The sequence below is a fragment of the Rana temporaria genome, chromosome 6, assembly GCF_905171775.1.
Source record: "Rana temporaria chromosome 6, aRanTem1.1, whole genome shotgun sequence".
In the NCBI taxonomy this organism is placed as follows: Eukaryota; Metazoa; Chordata; class Amphibia; order Anura; family Ranidae; genus Rana; species Rana temporaria.
In genome coordinates, this window is record NC_053494.1 from 94530490 (window position 1) to 94553191 (window position 22702).

Below are 22702 nucleotides of genomic sequence, written 5' to 3' on the forward strand. Positions count from 1 at the left end.
TGTCCACCAAACAGATTTTTTCCTTCCAAGCTCCAGCTTCCTCCGGATCGCCGGAAGGATCTGTCAGGGGCTGTCCAGGATCTGCTGGTCAGGGGAGTGATTGTACCGGTTCCCTCAATGGAACGGTTTCAGGGGTTTTACTCCAATCTGTTTGTAGTCCCCAAGAAAGAGGGGGTCCGTCCAATCCTGGACCTCAATGCCCTCAATTGTTTTGTCAAAGTGCAAAAATTCAGAATGGAGTCGATTCGCTCAGTTGTGGCAGCGCTCCATCAGGGGGATTTCCTAGCATCCTTGGATATCAAGGACGCGTACCTGCATATCCCCATATGCGCAAAACACCAGAGATTTCTGCGTTTTGCGGTCGGAGAGGAACACTTTCAATTTGTGGCCCTCCCGTTCGGCCTGGCCTCGGCACCACGGGTTTCCACCAAGGTGCTCGCTCCGATTCTGGCCCTGCTGAGGCAGCGCGGGATCGCTATCGTAGGATACCTGGACGACCTTCTTCTGAGAGCTTCCTCAAGCTCAGAATTAGAAGAGGATGTGTCTATCGCCTGTCAGACCCTCCGAGAATTCGGTTGGCTATTGAATGCCCAGAAGTCAGTACTGGTACCGTCTCAGCAGCTGGAATACCTGGGGTTAGTCCTGGACTCCTCAGAGGCGACGGTTTTCCTCCCAGCGGAAAAGCTACAGACACTGCAGTCTGCGGTACAGCGGTTGGCAACCCAGAAAAGGGCATCGCTTCGCTTTTGCATGAGTGCTGGGTCTGATGGTGGCCTCTTTCGAGGCAGTTCCGTATGCCCAATTACACACCCGAGTGTTGCAGAAAGAGATTCTGTCACATTGGGACAAGCTTCCTTCGTCTCTGGATTACCAGATTCGGGTCAGTCGACTGGTCAAGTCCTCCCTAGTGTGGTGGCTGACGTCTCCGGTACTTCGGACCGGGAAATAGTTTCTGCCGTGCCATGGACAATGGTCACGACGGATGCCAGCCTCTCCGGCTGGGGGGGTGTCTGGGGTGTCCAGTCAGCCCAGGGGCGCTGGACTCAGGAGGAGTCCCGCCTCCCAATCAATGTACTGGAGCTCGGAGCGATCAAGTTGTGTCTCTCCAAGTGGTCTCTGGGTCTGCGGGACCGACCGGTCAGGATCCAGTCCGACAACGCCACGGCCGTTGCGTACGTCAATCATCAGGGGGGGCACACGGAGCTCGGCTGCAGGAAGTCGCACACATCCTCCGGTGGGCTGAAAGGTACGTTCCGGCTCTGTCGGCCGTGTACATTCCGGGGGTGCTGAACTGGCAAGCCTACCTAAGTCGCCAAACGCTAGACCAAGGAGAATGGTCGCTACACCCGGAGGTGTTTCAGAGTCTGTGCCAAAAATGGGGCACTCCAGACGTGGACTTTCTGGCCTCCCGTCTCAATTGGAAGGTGACACGGTTTGTGGCCAGATCAAGGGATCCGTGGGCGGACACGTCAGACGCGTTGGTGGCGCCATGGGGTCACTATCGCCTAATCTACGCCTTCCTTCTTCTGAAGCTACTTCCTCGCCTGCTGCGCAGAGTGGAAGTCGAGGGGATACCAATAATCCTGATCGCTCCGGATTGGCCGCGCCGTCCCTGGAAAGCGGACCTGGTGCGTCTGGTGGCAGACAATCCTTGGCGTCTACCCCTGAGAGAAGATCTTCTGTCGCAGGGTCCTATATTTCACCCTGCTTTACAGTCGCTGGCTTTAACGGCGTGGCTGTTGAGAGCCAGACGCTGAAGGACCGAGGCCTGTCGGGCCCGTTGATCTCTACCATGCTATGAGCACGGAAGTCTACTTCATGAAAAGATTTACCATCGTACGTGGAAGGCCTACATCTCTGTGTGAATAGATGAAATGGCACCCCCGTGCATATGTGATGTCCCGGATTCTGCTGTTCTTACAGCGTGGAGTGGATCAGGCGCTCGCCTTGAGTACGGTTAAGAGTCAGATTTCGGCTCTAGCTGTCTACTTTCAGCGAACCCTTGGCGGCGCACTCCCTGGTGCGTACGTTTGTGCAGGGGGTTCGGCATGTGGCCCCTCCTGTGCGCCCTCCACTGCCTCCATGGGACTTGAATTTAGTCCTTTCGGTGCTTCAAGAGGCTCCGTTTGAGGACATTCGGAAAATTCCTTTGTTGACTCTGTCCCAGAAGGTGGTTTTCCCCTAATCGTCTTTCAGGACAGCCACCTGAGAGACCTTGGCTCCTCCCCTCTATTGAAAACACCGCGCCAGCCCATAAATTTCCTCCTCTCCTGCCGGTCCTCAGTTATTTGTGTTTCCTCCAGAGGGGAGACACCATAGGAACAGCCAGGAGGAGCCAAGGGAGGCTCAGGCAAGACAGTCCTGGAAGGGAGCAGGGGCTCTCTGGACTAAAAGCAGGTACTAACCTGAAACAGATGCACCTGCGCTCAGGGATGTGAGGGCGGCCAAGTCGGGGGGGCTCCGTGGTTGTATGCACCGAGGAAGTGCAGCCAGCGTCCCATACTCAGCGCGTGTGGCTGCTGGAGGAATGGGGATTCCAGAAGCGCAAGCCACGCTGTGTACTAGGACCGCTCGGAGCCGATGGCGGGTGATGTCATTCCGGCACGGGGGCGTGCACTTCCGGGTTCGTGGCTTCCGGTTCCGGGCGCGAAATTCAAAAACGGAGCCAGGCAATGGCTGGAGGGAGCTGCATAACGCTGTAGAGACAGCACACGCGGCGCTGGTGACAGACATGTCGGGGACGGAAGGAAAAGATGTTGCTCCAGCAGAGACCAGCTCCAGCCACAGCAAGGTAAGGGGAACCTAGGGTGGATTTCCCCTCTCCTAGAAAAACCCACCATCCCTCTACACCCCCCAGGGTAATAGGGAGGGGGAGGTGGGTTAACCCCTCAGTGTCAGAGGGTGATTCATAGGGCCCCTAGTGTGGTAAGCCCATATGGAGGCACTGCGCACCTGCCATGTAGCAGGGGGAAGGTTACGGTACTAATCGTGGGGTATATTTTTCACTTGTGTCTTTCAGAAAACTGACAAAGACAAGAATACCCACAGTTCAAAGAAAAGATGTCCATCCTGTAAAGTCACACTTAGGGAGTCATGGAAAAAAGCTATTTGTAGCGACTGTATTGATAAGCTAGTACAGGAGCACACTGCGGAACAAAGTGATCTGGCATCATCAGTTAAAGAACTTTCTAACACCTTTGGGTCATTCAAAACATTTTTTGAAAATTTTCAGATCCCGCAGCTTCAGTCAGCTCCTCCTGTACAGGCAACAGCGTTAGTACCGGGAGTAAGACCTTCCACTAGTGCAGGCCCTTCAAGAGTTCCTAGTGAGGAGCTAGAAGAGGAACCTGACAGCGCAGTGTCCGGTTCACAGGGATCAGAGGAGGAGGCTCGGGAAGGTGATTCCAGGAAGCCCTCCCTCTACAAACTCTCTTTGGAGGATGTAGATCACTTATTGGGAGCTATATATGCCACTCTGGGTATTCAAACAGAGAACAAACCATTATCACTGCATGACCAGATGTATGAGGGTTTAGGCGACCAGGAAAGTAAACATTTCCCAGTCCATGATGTTTTGATCGAAGCAATTAAAAAAGAATGGCAGGAACCAGAAAGAAAACCATTCTTTTCCAAAGCTTTGAAACGACGATTCCCATTTTCGGATGACCCATCCTCAATTTGGAATAAAACACCAAAGCTGGATGCTGCCTTTTCTCAAGTTTCAAGGCATACAGACCTAGCTTTTGAGGACATGGGCATTTTATCCGAACCTATGGATAAGAAAATGGATTTGTTACTAAAAAAGTCCTGGGACTCCACGCTGGGTAGTTTGAAACCAGCAATGGCAGTCACGGTGGTAGCCAGGAACATGGAATTTTGGCTGAACCAGATTCAGGATCACATTGAGGAGGAGACGGCAAAAGAGCAAATCCTATCCTCATTTCCCACATTGTTGAGAGGCATAGCTTATATTGAAGACGCCTCAGCTGAACTGGTACGGATGGCAGCTAGATCATCTGCATTAGCTAACTCAACTAGGAGGGCTTTATGGTTAAAGACATGGCAGGGGGACTGCGCGTCTAAAGCCAAATTATGCGGCATCCCATTTACAGGGGACCTGCTTTTTGGGCCTGGATTAGAGAAGGTGCTGGACCGTACAGCGGATAAGAAGAAAGCGTTTCCGCTGAAACGCAAAGCACCCTGGGGTCAGCCACAGCAGAACAAAAAGAGACAAAACAAATTTAATTGGGTGCCAAAAGGTCCCCGCTTCACAACACCCAAGGCAGACAATCAAAAAAGGCCCTGGGCCCAGAAGGGGAAAGGCAAAGCAGGAGCTATTTTTCGTGCTCCAACAAAATGACAGATTGCTCGCAGTGGGAGGAAGACTGGGGGCCTTCCTCCCTCAGTGGGAAAAGATGACTTCCAATCAATTAATATTGAGGATCATAAAGGAAGGTTATCATCTGGAATTCTCCAAACCACCCCCAAGGAAATTTTATTTAACGAAGCTTCCGAAGGACAGAAGAAAAGCCGAAGGGTTATTGAGAGCCCTGGAGGATCTAAAAAAACAGGAGGTAGTAGTGGAGGTCCCCAAAAAAGAAAGGGGACTCGGGTTCTACTCCCACATTTTTGGAGTACAAAAGCCCACGGGAAAGGTCAGACCAATCTTAAACCTCAAACCCCTGAACTTGTCCATAACCTACAAGAGGTTCAGAATGGACTAAATTTATTCAGTGAAGGCCTTACTACCTCCAAACTGTTTCCTGGTCTCCTTAGATCTAAAGGACGCCTACTTACATGTCCCAATACACAAGGACCACCAAAGGTTCCTAAGATTGGCGATAGAGACGGGAAACAGAACCTTACATTTACAGTTTCAGGCCTTACCCTTCGGCCTTTCTTCCTCACCCAGGATCTTCACAAAGATTCTGGCGGAAGCCCTGGCAGCCTTGCGAGTACAAGGCATTTCCATCATTGCCTACCTGGACGATCTGCTGCTGTTTGCAGAAACCCCAGAGAGGTTGCAAAAGAACCTCGAGACCACACAGATCTTTCTGAAGGACCTAGGGTGGTTAATAAATGTGGAAAAGTCAAACCTAAAACCCACACAACAAATTACATACTTGGGGTACGTGATAGACTCTGTGCAGCAAAGGATTTTTCTACCCAAAGAGAAGATAGAAACAATCCAAAAAGAAACAAGGGCAATCCAGGTAAATTCACCATGTGCCATCAGACAGATCATGTCAACACTGGGGTTACTAACATCAGCAATCCCAGCTGTTCAATGGGCAGCCTTACATTTCCGACCACTGCAAATGTTCCTTCTAAAGGTTTGGGACCACAAGCAGGAGTCCTTAGACACCCAGGTTCAAATACCGACACAGGTAAAAAGAACCCTATGGTGGTGGAGAACATGACCATGGGTCGGCTGTGGACACTTCCCATTTCCCAAATCCTTACCACGGACGCAAGTGGGATAGGATGGGGAGCACATCTGGGCTCCCAAATAACCCAAGGGACTTGGAAGGGGGAAGAGAGGAGGAGATCCTCCAATTGGAAAGAATTGAAGGCAGTAGGGCTTGCACTTCAATTCTTCCAGGGACAACTGAAAGGACATCATGTTCAAATAAGATCCGACAACGCTTCAGTAATTTCCTATGTAAACAAGCAGAGTGGAACAAGAAGCGGAACCCTGTGGGCATTAGCGAAAGAAATCCTGACATGGGGAGAAAGGAACATACTCTCGCTATCAGCAATCCACCTAAAAGGGGATTTAAACACAGTAGCGGATTTCCTCAGCAGAATTCAGCTGAAGGAAGGCGACTGGGAACTAAATCAGGAGGTGTTCAGGCAGATCACACAAAAATGGGGAACACCCTTAAGTGGATTTATTTGCATCCAAGAAGAAAAAAAAGGTCAAGACCTTCTTCTCTCTAAACAGAGAGGACGGAGCACTGGGAGTGGATGCTTTAGCACAAGGGTGGACTTTCAGGACATGTTATGCCTTTCCTCCACCAGTATTAATTCCACAAGTGTTACGGAAACTGCGTGCAGAGAACACCAACCTGATTCTCATAGCACCTCACTGGCCCAGGAGACCGTGGTTCTCTATACTGAAAGAGCTAGCTATAGAACCCCCCCTGGTTGTTGCCAGTCCAGGAGGACCTACTCTCCCAAGGCCCAGTATACTGCCCCCAAGTGGAAAAGTGGAACTTGGCCACGTGGTTTCTGAGGAGCAGCTGCTGAAAGCAAAGGGTTTCTCGAACCACTTAATTGCAACTCTACTGAAAAGTAGAAAGATAGAGACACGCAAAATTTATGAGAAGGTGTGGAAGTGCTTTGGCAAATGGTGCACAGAAAACTCCTTTAATACACAGAGTTCAGTGGCCGTCCTAGAGTTTTTGCAGAAGGGAGTAGAAAAAGGACTAAGCCTTAGTACGCTAAAAGGTCAAGTATCCGCACTATCAGTTTTCCTAGAGGAAAGGCTAGCATCTAACCCATGGATAGTCAGATTCTTCAGATACTTGAGCCGGCAGAGACCTATTCAAAATTCAGTCTTCCCGAAATGGGACTTGTCATTGGTACTACAAACTTTGACAGCTAAACCTTTTGAGCCTTTGGAGGATTGCAATCTAAAGACGCTAAAAGCAGTCTTTTTGGTGGCAATCACCACAGCAAGAAGGGTCTGTGAGTTAGAGGCCCTATCGATCAGACCCCCCTTTTTTCAGATCTTCGCAGATCGTATAATTTTTAAGTTGGACCCGGGATTCCTGCCTAAAGTAATCTCGAGGTTCCATAGAGAACAAGAAATTATATTACCTTCATTTTGTCCGAACCCTTCTAGGGAACAGGAAGTGAAATTCCATAACTTAGACGTCAGGAGATGCGTCTTGCATTATTTAGAAGTGACTAAATCTTTAAGGAAAACGGACTCTCTATTTGTTTTGCATTCTGGAGCTAGAAAAGGACATACCAGGCGCACTATAGCTAGATGGTTAAAGGAAGCCATTGAACAAGCTTACAGCTTAGGAGGCATACCGATTCCAGAGGGTATCAGAGCGCACTCCACAAGATCTATGGCAGCCTCACAGGCAGAGAGAGCTGGAGCAACGCCGGAGCAGATCTGTAAAGCGGCGACATGGTCCAGTTTTGCCACCTTGGTAAGACACTATAGGGTGGATCTTTGGTCAGCTAAGGATCAGACCTTTGGACGTAAGGTCTTACAAGCTGTGGTCCCGCCCTAGGGTAAGTGCTCGGTTATCCTCTCAGGTGGCTGTCCTGAAAGACGATTAGGGGAAAAACGAAGTTAGTTACTGGTAACGTTCTTTACCGTAGTCTTTCAGGACAGCCGGGTAACCCACCCAAAGGTATGTATAAGATTTCCTTACAGGAATTGTGATATGGTTAACGATGTGTATCATGTTTATTGTGTCTCCCCAGCAACTGGAGGTGCTCTAAAAGAACTGAGGACCAGCAGGGGAGGAGGAAATTTATGGGCTGGCGCGGTGTTTCCAATAGAGGGGAGGAGCCAAGGTCTCTCAGGTGGCTGTCCTGAAAGACTACGGGAAAGAACGTTACCAGTAAGTAACTTCGTTTTTTCTGGTGACAATTACCTCGGTCAGACAGGTATCTGAACTGGCGGCCTTGTCTTGCAAGGCTCCTTACTTAGTCATCCAAAAGGATAAGGTGGTGCTGCGGCCGCAGCCTTCATTCCTTCCAAAGGTTGTTTCGGCTTTTCACATTAACGAGGACATTGTTTTTCCATCCTTATGTCCTCGGCCGAAAAACCCAAAGGAGGCCACTTTGCATTCCTTGGACGTGGTTCGGGCCCTACGGGTGTACTTGTCTGCTACGGCTCCGTTTCGGAAGTCGGACTCACTGTTCGCGTCGGTGACTGGTCCTAAGAAGGGTCTGGCGGTCTCGTCGGCCACCATTTCTAGGTGGATCAGACAGGTCCTGCTCAAGGCCTATGACCTAAAGGTTACGGCGCATTCGACCAGGGCGATTGGTGCCTCTTGGGCTTTCCGCCATCAGGCGTCTGTTTTTGTGCAAAACAGCGACCTGGTCGTCAATCCACACCTTCTCAAAGTTTTACAAGGTGGATGTGAGTGCATCTTCGGATGCCTCCTTTGGCCGCAAGGTTTTACAGGCGGCTGTTTAAGGTTGAAGTTCCTCCGTTGAGGAACTCTGGTTTGTTTAAGGTGTAGCTTGGTTTGCTGTGTTTTTTTCCACCCCTCGAAATTCTTTTCACACTGCTTGGAGACGTCCCTAAGGTCAATGCTGCCGTGTCCGTCCATGAACGGACGAGAAAATAGGATTTTTGTACTCGCCGTAAAATCCATTTCTCTCAGTTCATGGACGGACACAGCACCCACCCCTCCTTTGTTTGTACTGCTTGTTTACGAACTGGGGCTGCATGATGCAGAGAGTGGGATGTACCAGGGGACCCACCCCCTGGGAGGTGCTGTACTGAGAGAAGTGTTTTTAACACTTGAAGTGCTGTTTTTTCTGCCTAGTCTCTCCTGAAAGGAAGGATATATAACCCGAAGGTCAATGCTGCTGTGTCCGTCCATGAACTCAGAGAAATGTATTTTACGGTGAGTACAAAAATCCTATTTTTCTTTGTACTTCTCACCTTTGTAACGCCATATAGTTTTGAAGCCATCAGTTCCAAAAACATTTATCTTGGTCTCATTATTCCAGAGTACAGATTACCGGTCTCATTACTCCAGAGTACAGATTCCCAGTAGTCTTCTTTTTCAGCATGGGCCCTGGCAAATTCTAGACTGGCTTTTTAGGCTGGATTCACACCTATGCATTTGTAGTGCATTTTACAGATTTAAACTACAGTCCATTTAACATGGTTTCCTATGGAACACGTTCTGTAGTGAATATCTGTGAAATGCAAAAAGCATTAAAAATGCATAGGTGTGAATCCAGCCTTAGTGCATGGGCTTTAGGAGTGACTTCCTTTGTGGATGACACCCATGCATGCCATTTCCCTGCACTGTATGCCGTATTGCAGGGATATGCAATTAGCGGACCTCCAGATGTTGCAAAACTACAAGTCCCATCATGCCTCTGCCTCTGGGTGTCATGCTTGTGGCTATCAGTGTCTTGCTATGCCTCATGGGACTTGTAGTTCTGCAACAGCTGGAGGTCCGCTAATTGCATATTCCTGCCGTATTGTGTCACTGGAAACAATCACCCCAGTTTGGCTTTCTGATTCTTTAGCTAACTGCAGTGAACTTCCATGATGATTTATTTCAACTCTTCTCATCAGAAGACACTCCTGTCAAGGTGTTAACTTCTGTGGACAGCCTGGACATCTCTGTGAGATGGTTGCAGTTCCACCTTTGTTAAATTTTTGTATCACTTTTGCTACAGTATTCTGACTGATAAGTAAAGCTTTGCTGATCTTCTTGTGTAAAGAAATTTTCTTTCTCCGGCCTTTTGTAATTTCTCTGTGGTGCCATTGCTGACACCATGAAATGGGAAGGGGTTTTATTTGTCAAGTAACGCCCTTTTATAATCAACTGTCTGTTGGACACTGTGATTCTGCGCACCATAAGAACGATCATAGCGGCGGTTCCGCCGCTTCATTGTTCTTACAGGCGGTGGGAGGGGACATCCAGTGCTTCTTTGGGCTCTCCCGTGCCATCAGAGGCCCGGAGAACGAATCGGCCGCCACCGAATAAAGAGCATCCAGATTTCTGGTGACCAGATGGTCACCGGTCATCTTTATGACCGTCGGAGGCCCGGGAGCGACATTATGACGTCACGCCCGGGTACCTGGAAGTAAACAAAGCCGCAATCACAGCTGAAAGCATGAGGTCTGTGAACTTGTTTTCCCGATCTCATGCCCTCCAGCCTGGAGGAGAGATGTGGGGTCTTATTATACACATTATACAAAAAAATTGGGCTAACTTTACTGTTTAGTTTTTTAATTCATGAAAGGCGTTTGAAAAATTGTGCAAATACCGTGCGAGATAAAAAGTTGCAATGACCGCCACTTTATTTCCTATGGTGTCTGCTAAATATATATATATATATATATATATATATATATATATATATATATATATATATATATATATATGTATGTATGTATGTATGTATGTATGTGTGTGTGTGTGTGTGTGTGTGTGTGTGTGTGTGTGTGTGTGTGTGTATGTTTGGGGGTTCTGAGTAATTTTCTAGTTAAAAAAATATGCTTTTTAAATGAAGGAGAGAAGTGCAAGAATAGGCGTGGTATGGAAGTGGTTAAATAACGTGTTGTCTACCATTTAAATTTGCTTCTAAGACTTTAATTGGGTTGTATTCATTTTTGCAACATCTTGAATGAATTTGTTAGGAAAAATACCCCTTTTGTGTGTGCAAATTAATAAATCTCAGTTGAAAGCAATGGGCCTGCATTTGTGGGAGTATTTTTTAGTATAGTGTCCCATAGAAAATGTTGATTCTGAAAAGAAAGGAAATATTTTCTGCCAAATCTTTTGGAGTGTACTCGTTTATGCTGAGCACTCCAATCCCTGCTTCTTCGCACTGGACGAAATAGTGTTTTTTAACAATTTCTTTCTGATCTGGATATAATACTGCTGGAACAGTACAATATATGCAATTTTTTATATCTGTAATATTGTTTTATTGTGTTATAGTCCTGTCATAGTAAAGAACATGTGTACAAAGCCATTCTTTAATCAATTTTTAACCCCTTCCATACAGGGCATTTTCACCCCCTTCCTGCCCAGAGCAATTTTTAGTTTTCAGCGCTGTTGCACTTTGAATGACAATTGCGTGGTCATGCAACACTGTACCCAAACTAAATCTTAGTTTTGTTCCCCCCACAAAGCGATTAGTGCTATAAATATGCACTGATTACTGTGTAAATGTGACTGGCAGGGAAGGGGTTATTACTAGGGGGCGCTGAAGGGGTTAAAATGTTCCCTAAAGTATGTTCTAACTGTAGGGGGGAGGGGACTCACAAGGGGAGGAGACCGATGTGTGTTCTTCTGTACTGGGAACACAGCATTGGTCTCCACACCTCTGACAGGAGGTGGATCTGTGTGTTTACACACACAGATCCACACTCCTGTCGTGATCACCGGCAATTGCGGGTGCCCGGCAGCAATCGCGGGCGCCGGGTCACGAGCGGTGCCGTGGGCGCGCGCCCTAGATCGCCGGGAACAAAGGACGTCATATGAAGTCCACCCGAATCGAGGGAGGGTTCCTGCCGGCGTCATTTTGCAATGGCCCGGTAAGGAAGGGGTTAAAGCAACATATTTTATAGGTAGATTCTTTGATTACTCTGTTCATTTGTTTTACAATACTAGTAGACTGTGTATGGCGTATTGATATACCGTGAAAAACGCGTCCCTTGCTTGGCAACAAGGTCAACAACATGACTAAATTTCTGGTAATAACTGCATGATCTTTTATGAAGGAGATCGCTCTCCTCTGAGTGCCTGTTTATCAAGCTTTGTAGATTGCTTAGCATGTTGAGTTGAGAAGTGATCTACAAACACCGGGAACTCCTGAGAACGGCTCCTCTCTCTATAATCTTGTGTGATGTAGCGGGATTACAGTACGAGGAAGTGAAAACTACAAAAGTTGAACACCAATCACAATACGCACCACATATTAATAAAATTACATTCCCCCTACACACTATACATTAACCTAATTATTAAAAAACATTGTTTTTATCAATATTTAAAGATCATACATGTGCCTATTTAAATGTGAATGGTGTATAGCAAATGAATGGAATCCACATATGTAATGAAGCTATACACCATTCAAATAAATGAAAAAGCCATTAATCATTAAAAAATTATTTTAATAAAGTATACGAATATAAACCATGTATAACTAATTGAACAGTCAATGGGTAAAACCATATTTTAGGTTTTACAATTTTTTTTTATTTTTTTATTAATAAATAAAAAAATTAAATAAAAATGACCTTAATAGCATTTTAATGCAGGTAGCATACTATATATATATATATATATATATATATATATATATAAAATTATATTTGTGTGTGTGTGTGTGTATATATATATATATATATATATATATATATATATATATATATATATATATATATATATATATATAATTATATTTGTATATATAATGTATGTGTGTTAACAGTGATTTCAGCTGCCATCATCGCAGTATAACCACTTGCAGTACAGCGTCTTACTGCTATGTCACTGGTCATCAAGTGGATATATTATTTAGATGTGCATATAAACCTAACCTGGGAGATCGAGTGCAGTACGGATATGGGAGAGTAGTGAATATACTGCTTGCCAGTGCCTACTAAATGCAACCTTTGGGTGAGTACAAACCCGAAAAGGGTGTGTCACACGGTGGAAGCTGTTTGGATTGAAGAGCACCTCTGGCGACACCTGGATATATTCCTTCACGCTTACACTTCTTATGAACTATTATTATAAGAAAAGATTGGTCACGCTGAGTGGAGTGATAATTAGCGCTGCTTTAGTAAACCACAGGACTGGAATAGACTTGTCATTTTACTATCTTTGTTTTACGTGTGTGTGTGTGTGTATATATATATATATAGATATACATATACAGTATCTCACAAAAGTGAGTACACCCCTAACATTTTTGTACATTTTTTATTATATCTTTTTATGTGACAACACAGAAGAAATGACACTTTGCTACAATGTAAAGTAGTGAGTTTACAGCTAAAAATTTCCAAATTGGGCCCAAAGTGTCAATATTTTGTGTGACCACCATTATTTTCCAGCACTGCCTTAACGCTCTTGGGCATGGAGTTCCCCAGAGCTTCACAGGTTGCCACTGGAGTCCTCTTCCACTCCTCCATGACAACATCACGGAGCTGGTGGATGTTGGAGACCTTGCGTTCCTCCACCTTATGTTTGAGGATGCCTCGCAGGTGCTCAATAGAGTTTAGGTCTGAGAACATACTTGGCCAGTCCATCACCTTTACCCTCTGCTTCTTTAGCAAGGTAGTGGTTGTCTTGGAGGTGTGTTTGGGGTCGTTTTCATGTTGGAATACTGCTCTGCGCCCCAGTCTCCGAAGGGAAGGGAATCATGCTCTGCTTCAGTCACAGTACATGTTGACATTCATGGTTCCCTCAATGTACTGTAGCTCCCCAGTCTCGGCAGCACTCACTCGGCCCCAGACCCATGACGCTCCCATCACCATAATTGACTGTAGGCAAGACACAATTGTCTTTGTACTCCTCATCTGGTTTCCGCCACACTCGATTGACACCATCTGAACCAAATTAGTTTATCTTGGTCTCATCAGACCACAGGACATGGTTCCAGTAATCCATGGGTGTTCACACCCATGTAAACCGATTGCTGCACCATTTCATAGTTCGCACTGTGATCTGTGAAATGATCTGGGGGTGTCATTAACTTTACATTGACACCCGCAGTGGTGCGCAGATGTCAATGCAGGTGCAATGTGGAAACCCGCACAAGAATCACTCTGGTTCCCGCATCGCACAGGCGTGAACCCTGCCAGAGACGTGAATATCTAAAAAAATATATATATAATATAGCTCTATATTAGCAGCACCCGAGAGCCGAGGGACAGATTGGCTTTGGGTGCCGACATCGCAGGTGCCCTGGACAGGTAAGTGTCCTTATTTTAAAAGTCAGCAGCTGCAGTATTTGTAAAACACAGCTCCCGGTCCTGTCAGGGGAGAAATGCCTGACCGTCTGTTCATACAATGTATGAACAGCGATCAGTCATTTCCCCTAGTGAGGCCACCCCCCCTACAGTTAAAACACACCCAGGGAACATACTTAACCCCTTCCCCGCCCCTAGTGTTAACCCCTTCCCTGCCAGTGGCATTTTTATAGTAATCCAATGCATTTTTATAGCACTGATCGCTATAAAAATGCCAATGGTCCCAAAAGTGTCCGCCATAATGTCGCAGTACCGAAAAAAAATCACTAGTAAAAAAAATATATTAATAAAAATGCCATAAAACTACCCCCTATTTTGTAAACACTATAACTTTTGCACTAACCAATCAAACGTTTATTACGTTTATAACGACCCGATTATCGTACGATCGTTCGAAAGCGGCATACGATTTTTGGATCGTGTGTACGGGGCATTAGTGTGCCTTGGCATGGTCTGTACTCACTGTGGCTCATTGCTATTTAGTTTTTATGATTTTCACTTTCCTCATAGCCCTTCTTGGGATTCGCCTCAGGCAGTAATCGTGCAAGACACTTCTACTGTATAGCTGTGGTACGAGGAGATCTCTCCAGCTGACCTGCTCATCTTCACCCTGCTTCATTTGTGGTTTTGCTTAAAGTGAGGCCCTGACATTTTGCTGCTCAGCCACAGTTGCCACTTCTCTGCTTTTACTAGTCCTTTCCATAGGGAGAGTGATAGTCCCATGAGTCAGTGTGGGTCTGTTTTTATCTTAAACTTTTTTTTTTACAAGTATAAAAGTCATATGCAAGGGGAACATTGGTGAAATAGAAGAGATGCTTTATGATACAATGCAGGCGTAGCTCCAGAGTAGCTAGCGTGAAATCGGAGAGCCAACTAAAGAGCATTTCAGAGAATTTAATCGGCATATAGCGTAACCAGAAACCTATTAATGAAGCTCAATAAACAAACTGGCTTCATTCTGTGGGCTATTTTGGGCCTCTGAGACACGTAAAGTCAAATATTGCCGTAGTGAGATCAGGTCGATCCGGGGGAGTCACCTTCTGCGCCCGGCACCCCCAAGGGGATCAAGGTGTTTCCCGGGCGGGGAGTCTCAAACCCTGACACTAACCCCTATCTCACCAGTGGGCAGCAGTAAATATACAATAATATGGCTACTCAGGCCATAGGCAACAGATAACCAACTTTAATTTTCGTATAAACCTCTGTCATCCAACGCATTTGGGTGTCATAGTATGGAAAAATGGGATAGAGTAGGAAGAAAGAAAGGTGTAGAGAAAGAGGAAGTAGAAAGCATGGGTTTGTTTTACTAACCTCTGAGCTTCCTGCACAAAAAAGAGGAGATTCACAGAAGAGGGAAGGATAAGTTGCATCTGAGCTGTGTAAGGGCAATAATCATTCACATGTCCATCTAGTTCAGTGGTTCTTAACCTGGGGTCGGGACCCCCTCAGGCGTCGAATGACAATTTGCCAGGGGTCACCAAATCCTGGGCTGTTCCTGAAGCCTGCACCGCTCTCCCAGCCTTTTAGCAGCCGCCCATTCAGTTCATGGCATGGCTGGGGGGGCAGAGACTAGAGGTCAGCTGACTGGTGAGGAATGTGAAGTGGGAGGGGCTGGAGGAGACCCTATAGGCATAGGTGTCACTGTTGCATGACACCACAAAGTCGGAGACACGGTGAGTAACACTACCTGTGATTATAGTTGCCATAAAAATTCCCACTACAGTTCTCAGATAAGCAGATGACCTTCACCAAGAGCACCTAAGTTGACTGATCAGAACTCCCCCCAGCACTGCCACTCAACCTTTTCCCCCCACCAAGGAGTGAGAGAAGGAATAAAAATAGAAAATACATGGAAGGGAGAGGAAAAGAGGGGGGAAGAACAAAGAAAAAGGGAAAGAAAGAATAAGAGAGAAAAGACGGCTAGAGTAGGGATGAGAGAATAAAAATAGGAAATTACGATAGAGAGATATAAGGGAAAGAGAGGAGAACAAAGACAGTGGTACATCCCAAGATGTACCATGAGGGTTTTAATACTGTTGGAGTGGAAGGGACTCAAGCACTAAATATCCGTGGGTTAGAGTGCAAATTAATTGTCTTGCCTTGGGTCCTGACAACCCACAGTACGAAAATAAATTTTCTGTTGGGGGTCCCCACAACTTGGTAACTGAAGGGGTGAAAGCACTGGAAAGGTTGAGAACCACTGATCTAGGCCATGGTCCTAGTATTTTTATTATAACTGTTCTTTAATAAGGCAGAATTAAATTAAAGTTAATATATAAATTCTCTTCTTTTTTGGGGGGGTTTTCTTTGCAGCATGAAAGTACTGAAGCAGAACCTCAAGATGAATTATACAATGCACTTGCTGACGTCTTAAACACAGAACAAACTACAAAGTGCCACAAAAGTTACTTTCTGGTAAGTGGACACTTTTGTTTCCTAACAGTTGTTCAATACATATTTTTATATTTTCATCTGTTTATGGCACATGTGGTATTGATTTTCACAAGAAGGGGTGAATATGTATGATAAATAACACTATACTAATGTATCCTACTATATCTGCATCACTTGCTACTGACCCCTGAACTCCGTGTGACTTAAATCTGACCCCTGATTCCAACGTGACTTAATACTGACCCCTAAACTCTGCGTGACTTACTGCTGACCCCTGAACGACTTACTGCTGACCCCTGAACTCTGCATTACTTGTTGAGATTCAGAGGCCAGTAGTGACACAGAATGCAGTAGTAAGCTACATAGGTTGAATAAAGACACAAGTTTAACCAATAAATGATGATAATAAAAAAAACATACAATCTCATATACACAATCCTATACCCATAGTTGATCCAGAGGAAGGTAAAAAAAAAAACAGCAAAGCATGATCCAATTTGCTACAGCAGTGGAACAAATTCCTTTCTGATCCCCCAAGAGGCAATCGGATATGTCCTGCTTGTATTGCGAAACGCTCATTTACCGCGTTATTCGCAATCCAAGGTATTACTGTATGTCCAGCGGTGGACTGTTCCTGCTGTCCTCATGTCCAGAGCCGGTCTATGGTCATAATCATATTATGAACAGTCCATTCACAAGACCACTAAGGAGCAGGAGAAAGAGGGCAGTTAACCCATGCAGTGCGGGCACAGCCCCACTGCATGGGAAAATAAAAATGTTGCCCAGAGTTCTTCTTAAGTATTGGTGCTTGTGTCTTTGTTACAGTTAGTCAGGTTGAAAAAAAAGTCCATCTAGTTTAACCAATAAAAAAAATAAAAATCATACAATCCTATACCCATAGTTGATCCAGAGGAAGGTGAAAAACCCCAGCAAAGCATGATCCAATTTGCTACAGCAGGGGAAAAAAATCCACCGAGAGGCAATCGGATTTTCCCCGGATCAACTTTACCTATAAATATTGGTACCCAATTATATTATGTACATTTAGGAAAGAGAGAGTAGTAAGTGACCCTCTGTCCCACAGTATAAACAACCCTCATTGCATACCTCTGTTCTGCTTCTTCTTGGCCTTTTCACAGTACTCGGGGTACTGCAGAGAAAGTGCTGTGTCACTATGGTGACATTGTACTGCTGTCACAGTGATCATGTACAATGGCTGGCTGCTCTGATATCACTGTATGTCAGTGCCACTAGCCACTGTCTCTGATCACCACCACAGCAGTACAATGTCACCAGACCAGTGCTGCCAGTTATTATCCCTAAACACCACCATCCACTCAGTGTCCCTAATCACCGCCACACCATTCATAGGGGGTTATTTACGAAAGGCAAATCCACTTTGCACTACAAGTGCACTTTTAAGTGCAGTCGCTGTAGATCTGAGGGGACATGTAAGGAAAATAAAAAGCAGCATTTTAGTTTGCACATGATTGGATGATAAAATCAGCAGAGCGTCCCCTCATTTCAGATCTTCCCCTCAGATCTACAGTGAGTGCACTTGCAAAAATGAGGGGGATTTTTTTTTCTTTTTGTGTGGTGTGCGTCCCCTCCCCTTAAAAAAAAAAAAAAAAAAAAAAAAAAAAAAAATCATCTCTCATGCCTTAACTGACTGGGTACATTTTTCTGACAAATTTGTTTCTCTTAACCCATTAAATGATTCAATAATGTTTTCCATCATCACAGCATAATGTTTACCCATAGTTTGATCAGTAAATTGTTTATTTAGTGAGACCCTAGAGCTGGGATATGCAATTAGTGGACCTCCAGCTGTTGCAGAACTACAAGTCCCATGAGGCATAGCAGGACTCTGACAGCCACAAGCACGACACCCAGAGGCAGAGGCATGATGGGACTTGTAGTTTTGCAACAGCTGGAGGTCCGCTAATTGCATATCCCTGCCCTAGAGTCTAGAGTTTGGAAACTTTTCCACAGTGCAATTTCTGCTGAAAGCAAAGCTGAAATTTGCAAATATTGTCAGAAAAAAAATATTCTTTTCCAAATGTGACAAGGATGACAAAAAAATTAAGAATCCCACAAGAAACCAGACTCTATTGCTCAGAATATAATGCTTCCAACGTAAACATTATTGTGAATTTGAATGCTATAGCAGGAATCATTTAAATCAGATTATTTCCTTTGCAGCCGTCAGGGGGCACTGTGACACTATGTGAAAGCACAGCAATAATCTCAGAAGGGACTACAGGTTTAGTGACATGGGACGCAGCTCTCTTCTTAGCAGAATGGGCTATTGAAAATGTTGATATCTTCAGAAATCGGTAATATATATATATGTATTTTTTTCCTCTGCTCTAACAAGCCTTTTGTATGCATCTGGCACATAAACAAAACCAAGATGTGTTTTGGCCTCTTTAGTTTTTTCCAGGTGTCATATATGGCTGTGTAAATTGTTTGTAAGACTTTTTTGTAATACCATTGGAGCACCACAGTTCAACCACTGTGCGCTCTTGTCCGGTGAAACAGTGGATGGTGCCAGGACTAGCGATAACTTCTTTTGGTGTTGAAAATGTTGATGTCACTGTAGTGCAGCGGTGGTCAGCTTAGTATATTTTTTTTTTTTTATATATATATATATATATATATGTTTTGTTTTATTATGTTTTTTTTTTTTTTTTACAAACTGATGCGTTTTATAAATACCCCAAACACTGCTCCATCTTTCTGGATCAAGCATGTGACAAAGCGAAAGCTTTTAACCCTTCTTATCATGATTAAGTTGGGTTTGTGCAGGCAAAAATTAGTTGGCACAATGGTGACATTTTATCATCCATAATATACAACATATCTTTGGTACTTGGGAATAAGCAGGCAGTTTCTGTGTGTGTGTACACTGCTCAAAAAAATTAAAGAAACACTTTGAAAACATATCAGATCTTAACGGGCAAAAATCTCATGCTGGATATGTATACTGATATGGACTGGGTAATGTGTTAGGAATGAAAGGATGGCACATCATTTGATAGAAATGAAAATTCTCCACCTACAGAGGGCTGAATTTAAAGACACCCTGAAAATGGTGAAAAAATTATGCAGCAAGCTAGTCCATTTTGCTGGAATTTCATTGCAACAACTCAAAATGGTCCTCAGTAGTTTGTATGGCCCCCAAGTGCTTGTATGCACGCCTGACATCAGGGCATGGTCCTAATGACACGACTGATGGTGTCCTGGGGTATTTTCTCCCAGATCTGGGGGCCATTAATTGGTATCAATTTCTTGCTCAGGGTGAACCTGCTCTCATCTGTGAAAAGCATGGGTCACCAATGGCGGACCTGCCAATTTTGGTGTTCAATGGAAAATGCCAATCGAGCTCCACAGTGTCTGGCAGTGAGCACATGTCGGGCCCTCCAGCCACCCCCATGAAGTCTGTTTCTGATTGTTTGGTCAGAGACATTCACACCAGTGGCCTGCTGGAGGTCATTTTGTAGGGTTCTGGCAGTGCTCATCCTGTTCCTCCATGCACAAAGGAGCAGATACCGGTCCTGCTGATGGGTTAAATACCTTCAACGGCTCTGTCCAGCTCTCATATAGTAACTGCCTGTCTCCTGGAATCTCCTCCATGCTCTTGAGACTGTGCTGGGAGACACTGCAAACCCTCTGGGAATGACACGTATTGATACGCCATCCTGGAGGAGTTGGACTGCCTATGCAACCTTTATAGGGTCCAAGTATCGCCTCGTGCTACCAGTAGTGACACTGACCCTAGCCAAATGCAAAACTAGCAAAAAAGAGTCAGAAAAGATGAGTAGGGAAAAAAATGTCAGACACCTCCACCTGAAAAACCATTCCTGTTTTGGAGGTCAATTAACAGCAAAGCAGCTGAAACTGATTAACAACCCACTCTGTATACACCTCTCCCCCTCTGCTACTTAACTGACCAGATCGATACCCCAGGAGTTCTGATTCAAAAGTGTGTGTGTGTGTGTATATGTGTAATATATATATATATATATATATATATATATATATAAATAAATGTTTCCATTTGATTTCCAACCCTTCCCCCAATTGGGGGCTCGTATTGGGTCATGGGAGAGTCACTCATCCCTCATGCATCTCTGTAGAAATACATAACAGCAAGCAATAGAACATGAATATGTTTTCTACAAACAATAGAGCACTATTGTAGTGCTCTTTTGTTGCAGGGAAGAGCAGGTTCAGATCTAATCTGGCTAAACATTAAAAGGAAGTATCCATGCCAGGGTTTCTAAATCTCTTTACCTTGGAGGAGCCCTTGGCAAAAAGTTTGAGATCTTGGGAAACCCCTGAAATCATTTTCAGATATACAGCTCATGGAACATTGGTGTGATCAGCAAGCTGTTGATATAACAACCATTTATTTCTTTGTTTTAAAATTGGCATTGAATAATAAAATGCATTTTTAAAATGTACTTCCTTAATGTGAAACGTGGGCTGCTTTTTCTGAAAAAAAAAAAAAAAATTCAGACATTGCCTCTAAGAATTGTAAGCTGCAATATACCGTATTTATCGGCGTATACCGCGCACTTTTTTCCCCTTAAAATAAGGGGAAAATCTTGGGTGCGCGATATACGCCGATACCCGCTACAGTACAGTACACAGTACACTCGGGTACATTCGGCCAGGCTCGGCTTCTCTTGTGGTCACGCTCTGTGACATTTATGCGTGAGAAGCCGAACGTGCCCGAGTGTACTGCGCTCGGTATATGTCGGCGGAGGCTTCAAACTGAGCGTGGGAAGCGGGGATTCGACTCGGAGACAGCGTTGGGAGAAGCCGGGAGGACACCACCGAGGCCACGGACGGACGCCGGACCGGACAAGGACGCCGGGCAAGACACCAAAACGGTAAGTAATAAAAAAAAATGTTTACAGGAATTTCGGGTCAACGTTAGGGGTGCGCACTATATGCCGGAGTGCGCAATACCCCGATAAATACGGTAATACATGTTTGCTTTTGGGTTTAATACTGCATTAAAAGCTTCAGTTTGTCGGACTCTCATTTCTGCTTCCAAAGTATTTACATGGGTCCGTTTATGTCGCTTTCGGCATCCAGGTCACAAGTTATCTGGACAACCTTCTACTCCTGATGAAAGACTCCTCTCCCTTCCAGCTATCTGCAAATATCCACAGGACAATTCAGATGCTCCAGGCTTTCTGTTGGGTGATCAAATTCCAAAAATGTACTTTCCAACCTTCTTTTCATCTGGAAAACTTGAAGACACACCCCATCCAGAGAAGAAACTCACACTTGGAACTTGAGGTCAAAGAGACTATGTAAGATTCTCTATGAATGTTCTGAGTCTCATGGCCTCCTTCAAAGCTGTTCCATTTGGCCAATTTAATTCCAGATTGTCCGAGGCAACACAACATTTTGTAGGAATCAAACAAGCATTCTTTTTCTCTCAACCTACCCATGCTCCTGTTTAGCCAATAAAGGAATTCCTTTGGTTGGTGGATCTCCAGCCCAACCTTAACAATGGGAAAGTCTTTCCTTCCTTATCACTGGAAAAATGACAGATGCCAGTCTTCCTGGCTGGGAACCAGTGCTCCAGTCTCACACAGTGCAGGGAACACGGTCATTGATGAAAGCCAAGCTCCCCTTTAAAGGGGTTGTAAAGGTAAAAAAAAAAAAAAATCCTAAAGAGCTTCCTTTACCTTAGTGCAGTCCTCCTTCACTTACCTCATCCTTCGATTTTGCTTTTAAATGTCCTTATTTCTTCTGAGAAATCCTCACTTCCTGTTCTTCTGCTTGTAACTCCACACAGTAATGCAAGGCTTTCTCCCTGGTGTGGAGTATCGTGCTCACCCCCTCCCTTGAGGGGGAGGAGGCGAGCAGGAGAGTCAGGACACTCTACGTTGCAGATAGAGAAAGGAGCTGTGTGTTAGCGGACATCCTGACTCTCCTGCTCGCCCCCTCCCTCCTCAAGGGAGGGGACAAGCACAACACTCCACACCAGGGAGAAAGCCTCGCATTACTGTGTGGAGTTACAGACAGAAGAACAGGAGGTAAGGATTTCTCAGAAGAAATAAGGACATTTAAAAGCAAAATCGAAGGATGAGGTAAGTGAAGGAGGACTGCACTAAGGTAAAGGAAGCTATTTAGGGAAAACATTTTTTACCTTTACAACCTCTTTAACATCCCGGAGCACAGAGCAATATGGATGGTTCTGAACCCCCCCCCCATCACAACGATACCTATTTGGTGCTGCAATCGCACAATGCCACAGCTGTGGTGTACATCAACCACCAAGGGGACACCAGGAGTCACACAGCCTTGAAGGAAGCAAGCCAGATAATCTCATAGACAGAGGAGTTCTATCCATATTAGGAGTGGAGATCTAAAAAGTGGATTACCTCCACCATCATCGCCTGGACCAAGGGGAATTGGTTCTTCAACCCAATATCTATAACCTGACATGTTGGAGATGGTAGGGGGGGTGAGTCTGGGCATGAATATCCTGGCCCAGGGCCGCTGTTGGAAATCATGGGGCCCTGTACAGCCTACCCGACGGGGCCCCCTTTAACCTCGACCCCACCCCAGGCTCCT

The 22702-nt window shown here is 45.2% G+C and overlaps 1 protein-coding gene across 1 annotated transcript in view; it reads left to right on the plus strand.

Annotated features, from left to right (window-relative positions):
* EEF2KMT (eukaryotic elongation factor 2 lysine methyltransferase) overlaps nucleotides 1–22702 on the plus strand; it is a 69839-nt gene that overhangs the window by 33471 nt on the left and 13666 nt on the right. The window contains exons 5-6 of the mRNA XM_040356992.1: nucleotides 16022–16123; nucleotides 18305–18438. Of these exons, the coding sequence (XP_040212926.1) occupies nucleotides 16022–16123; nucleotides 18305–18438 (236 nt within the window). The remainder of the gene's footprint in view (nucleotides 1–16021; nucleotides 16124–18304; nucleotides 18439–22702) is intronic.